The sequence below is a fragment of the Coenobita brevimanus genome, chromosome 80, assembly GCF_032717465.1.
Source record: "Coenobita brevimanus isolate Jiangsu-jjx chromosome 80, ASM3271746v2, whole genome shotgun sequence".
Lineage (NCBI taxonomy): Eukaryota > Metazoa > Arthropoda > Malacostraca > Decapoda > Coenobitidae > Coenobita > Coenobita brevimanus.
Genome location: NC_137033.1, coordinates 24,581,287 through 24,586,149, shown reverse-complemented (window position 1 = coordinate 24,586,149; position 4,863 = coordinate 24,581,287). Strand labels below are relative to the sequence as shown.

Here is a 4,863-nt window from a genome sequence, read left to right as displayed (position 1 = left end):
GTCACTGTCGCATCACTGTATATCACTGTCACTTTCAGTAACTCTGCACAGAATAAATCTAGAGCGAAAAATAAGGTACCATTAGAAAGTACTAACCTTCGGCTTTGCAGTGATGTAGGTTTCATGATTTCGTTGACTATCACTGGATGGGCAGTGCCATTTGAAGTGAGCGATCTAAAATTATTATTTTTCGCTCACACACCATTACCTTCGTTCATACACCATTACCAAATGCCAACCTCATTCTGATAATAATACTATAAACATATATGAACACTGCACATACGATAAACACCCACTCTGTGTTCACTGAGGCAGGTAAAAGGCACTGTCATTACCCGCACTTCACTGCCACATCAGCGGTGTTGTAATCACTATTTTTCGCTCACACACCATTACCAAATGCCAACCTCATTCTGATAATAATATTATAAACATATATGAACACTGCACATACGATAAACACCCACTCTGTGTTCACTGAGGCAGGTAAAAGGCACTGTAATTGCCCGCACTTCACTGCCATATCAGCGGTGTTGTAATCACTATTTTTTGCTCACACACCATTACCAAATGCCAACCTCATTCTGATAATAATACTATAAACATATATGAACACTGCACATACGATAAACACCCACTCTGTGTTCACTGAGGCAGGTAAAAGGCACTGTAATTGCCTGCACTTCACTTCCACATCAGCAGTGTTGTCACTCACACAGCTGGACAGATACTGATGCGTGTTTGGTCCGGGGTGGGGTGGGGGGCCCAGGGGGTGGGAGGTGGGGCCCCAGGGGGGGGAGGAGGGAGGTGGGGGTCTATTGGAGTGAAAGAACTTGATAGCTACTCTCCCTTGAAACAATTGCCACACGGAAAAAACGCGGGGTATTCAAAATATTCACAAACATTCGAGAATGACACCCGCGGTTTGGTCCAGTTTTTGCAATGTCACTCTGGAATGACACCTGCGGTTAAAGTTAAAAAGGAGGCCAATCCAGGGGACTCAGTGTCCGAGGGTTTGCTTGGGATCTTGCCACTGCAAGTCCCACCATGATTCCAGCAAGCGTTCCCCTTCGCCGGAGTGTAGTGTACTTTCCTGTACACTGCCGGGTAGTATGGCTGCAGGGAAGAGGGGCGTCGGGTCGTGAGGGAGATAAGATGTTCTTGCTTGGAAGGTATGACAGGTAAGCCAGCCTCCCTGTCACCTCCTGGTCGGGTGGGTATCGACCCCCTGTACTCTTCTGGAGTGGTGGTGTCTGGTTCATCCCGCTGCACAAGTATTTCACCACCTTCGTCAGGGTGAAAGTCACGTCCCCGTGACTGGAGTTGGAACATGTCGGAGTTGGCGGTGCGGTGCGAGGGTGTGAGGTGGTTGAGGAAATTTGCCCAGTAGGTGGTTCGTGGATTGGGTGGAGATATGGGGAGTAGTAGATAGTGAGGGATGACAAGTTGGGGGTGTGCTGAAGGAGGTGGAGGAGTTGGTTGGTGCCCTGGACGTGGCACCTGCGCCCCTGGTGTGGGGTCTAGAACACGGATGTGATCTTCATTTCTGGTGGTAGTGATGGGGGCGTGTGGGATGAAATCGGGCAGGAGACTGGAGGAGGAGGACGCTGTCATGCTTTTATGAGGATGTCTTGGGTAAATCGGCTTAGTGGGGTGGGCAATTGGGACATTGCCTGGGGAGTGGCGTGATTTAGAGGTAAAGTGGGCGATGTTAGGGGTGGGGGTGGAGGGCGGGGAGGGCATTTGGGTCTAGCGGGCAGGTGGGCATGACAGGTGGCCGGACCGGGTATGGGTGGTAGTAAGAATGGGTGTGGGTGGAGAGTAGTTGGTGGGGGAGGGCATGCGGCTGGTGGGGGGTGTGGAGGTGGCATAGAGGGTGGTTGTGGTGATGGGGGGTGGTGAGGTAAGGTGTGGGCAGTTGTGGGGTGAGTTTGGAGTTTGATGGGCGACAGTGGTTGGAGGGGACAAGGGAGGTAAGGATGTGGTGGGAGAGGTGCAAGGGGGTGGGGTGGGGGTGGATAGTGGGGAAGAGGAAGATGGCAGGGGACCAGGTGTGAACAACGGTGAGGTGGTGGCTGGGGTGGGGGCGTTGGACGTGGTGGGAGAGATGGTGGAGGAGAAGGATGGGGAGAGGTAGCAGGCGTAGGAGTTCTCCACCATTGGAGGGGTGGCAGGAGGTGGGGCCAGCAGGTTGTGTGATTGATGGGATGGCATTTTCGGCACTGGAGAGTGACGTACGTGTTGCTTTCTGTAGGTGCGGTGATATATGATAGTGACTTGGTAGGGGTTAGGGACACTCACTATCTTATAGGGGCCGGTATAGCAGGGGGCGAGCTTGTGTGGGGTGGGTAGGGTGGCGATGATGACGAGATCGTTGGGGTTTTATGGGTTAGTGGGCGCGGTATCAGGGGCTAGGTCGTGTGTGGCTTGCAGATATTGGAGCTTCTGCTTGAGGTGGTGCAGGGGGTTGAAGGAGGTGGGGTTTGCAGGGGCTTGTAAGTGACAGCGGAGGGGGAGCAGTAGGGGCAGTTTGCCAAATACACACTCATGCGGTGTGATGCCGTCCTCAAGTGGGCAGGTGTTCATGCCCCATTGTATTATTTTGATGTGCGCTGGCCAATCATCGCTTTGTGTGGCTTGATTCCTGGTCTGCACTTGATTGAGCAGAGTGTGGTGGCTGCGCTCGCAGATGCCATTCCCTTGCAGCCAGTATGGGGAGGAGTGGGAAATATTACATCCAAAAAGGGCGGATAGTTCTGTCCAAACTTTTCCTGTGAATTTGAGTGCATTATCAGAGTGGAGGGCCTGGGGGATGCCGAAGTATGGGAACACATGGCGAGTCAGGACACCAGCGATGGTAAGGCGTGGTGTTCGTTTGCCAGGCATGCTATTAGGAACTTAGAGTATGTGTCCACAAATGTAATGATGTATCGGTAGCCCGATTTAGGTGGAAGTGGGCCAAAGACATCAACTGATAGTAGCTGCCACGGTTTGCTGGCCACCAAGTGGCCAGAATGGCCCGGCGTGCGAGTGGCGTCTTTTCCGAGGGCACACGCTCAGCAGGTCTACACGTCTTGTTGCACGAGTTTGGAGGGGTTTGGGGCCCAGAAGGTGTTGCTGAAGGTCTTGAGTAATTTTCTTGGAACTGAGGTGGATCCTATTGTCAGCATAGAGGTGGGTGAGGGTGTCTAGAGCGGCGTCAGGGTCGAGAGCTATGTGGCCGGAGTGAGTGTATAACAGGTTGCCGTGTCATTGCAACTTGGAAAAGAGACGGGCGGGCATCCAATCAGGGTGGTCTCCAGCCTGCAAGCATTGCATGAGGGTGGGAGCAGCCTGAATGGCATTCACAGGGAGTCTAAAGAGGAAGTCGGCATTTGTGAGGAGTTTGCTGGGTCGGTATGATATATCAAAGTTGAAATTGTCTAACGTCTCCCTCCAGCGGATCATCTGTGCATTCTTGGTGTCAGATTGGCGGAGCCATTGGAGGGACTGATGATCCGTGATGATGGGAACATGGGTAACTGCCAGGTAAGCGCGGAAGTATTCGAGTGCCCAGATGAAACCAAGGCTCTCCCATTTTGTGGCCACATAGTTACATTCTGCCTGGTTGAGGGTGCGGCTGGCATAGGCAATATGTTCCCTGCCAGCTTGCACCTGGGCTAGTACAGCGCCGATGGCCACCAGCGAAACGTTGGTGTACAGGCGGAAGGGTAGAGTGTAATTGGGGAATGCCATTATGGGAGCTGTGATGAGCTTGTCTTTGAGGGTCCGGAAGGCTTGGAGACGATCTTCTGTCCAGGTGAAAGGTTCTCCCCTTCTTGGTGAGGTCATGCAGTGGCTTGGCGATGGTCACGAACCCTTTCACAGAGCACCAGTAATAGGAGGTGAGGCCTATGAAAGCACGGATCTCATGCATGTTCCGCAGCAGGGGGAGTTCAGATATAGCCTTGAGTTTCTCAGGGTCGGGTGTGATGCCTTCTTTTGATATGACGTGCCCCAGGAAGGAGACCAATCTCTGAGCCAGAATGCACTTGGATGGGCGAAGTTTGAGCCTGGCTTGCCATATCCTGGAGAAGACCTGACGTAAGCAGTGAAGGTGGTCAGCCCAGGTCCTGCTAAAGATGATGACATCATTGAGGTAGGCGAGGCAATTCTCCCAAGTGAGGCTGCTGAATACGGACTCCATCAGGAAGGAAAATGTAGCTGGGGTGTTGCAGAGGCAGAAGGGGAGCACGTTAAATTTGTAGTGCTTCCCGTTGCTGGTGAAGAGGGCAGTCTTTCCTGGATCTTCCAGATGGATGGGGACCTGCCACTATCATGACTGTAGGTCCAGGGTGGAGAACCAAGATGCCCCATACAGGGGGTCCAGGGAGTCGTCAATTCTTGGTAGAGGAGTGGCGTCCTTCGAGGTGACATCGTTTAGGTGACGGTAGTCCACACAAAACTGCAGCGTCCCGTCATTCTTCTTGACAAGGACAACAGGGGAGGACCACGGCTGGTTGATGGAGATATAATGCCGGCATCTAACATGTCCTGGACTTGCTGGTCTTCTTCCGCCCATTGCGTGGGGCTCTTCCGGCCAGCGGGTTGCCGGATGGGGAGGGCCCATCGTGTGTATCTCGTGCGACAGGATGGTTGTGTGGCTGATGTCCATGGGTCACAACGAGAAGATATACTGAAAGTCCAGGAGGAGGAGTCGCAGATCGGTTGTTTGTTGTGGGGAGAGATGGTCGGGGAGTGGGGACAGAGCCAGGGAGGTGGGAGGGAGGGGAGTTGTGCAGGGCTCAGCTTCCTCCATCTCACCCACTATTAGGCCCTTAGGGAGGGTGAGGGGTGAGGTGGAGAGGTTAGCCGCATGGA

At 53.1% G+C, this 4,863-nt stretch overlaps 1 protein-coding gene across 1 annotated transcript; it reads right to left on the bottom strand.

The window, feature by feature from the left end:
* Window positions 1–2,385: 2,385 nt before the first annotated feature.
* LOC145409305 (uncharacterized) lies at window positions 2,386–2,889 on the bottom strand. The gene has a single exon (XM_080279781.1). It carries the CDS (start codon window positions 2,887–2,889, stop codon window positions 2,386–2,388), a length of 504 nt encoding a protein of 167 aa, XP_080135907.1.
* Between the last annotated feature and the right edge of the window lie 1,974 nt (window positions 2,890–4,863).

What these genes read in the sequence shown, in the direction of transcription:
- LOC145409305 (XM_080279781.1), bottom strand. Translation starts at nt 2,889, where the DNA reads ATGCCTGGCAAACGAACACCACGCCTTACCATCGCTGGTGTCCTGACT.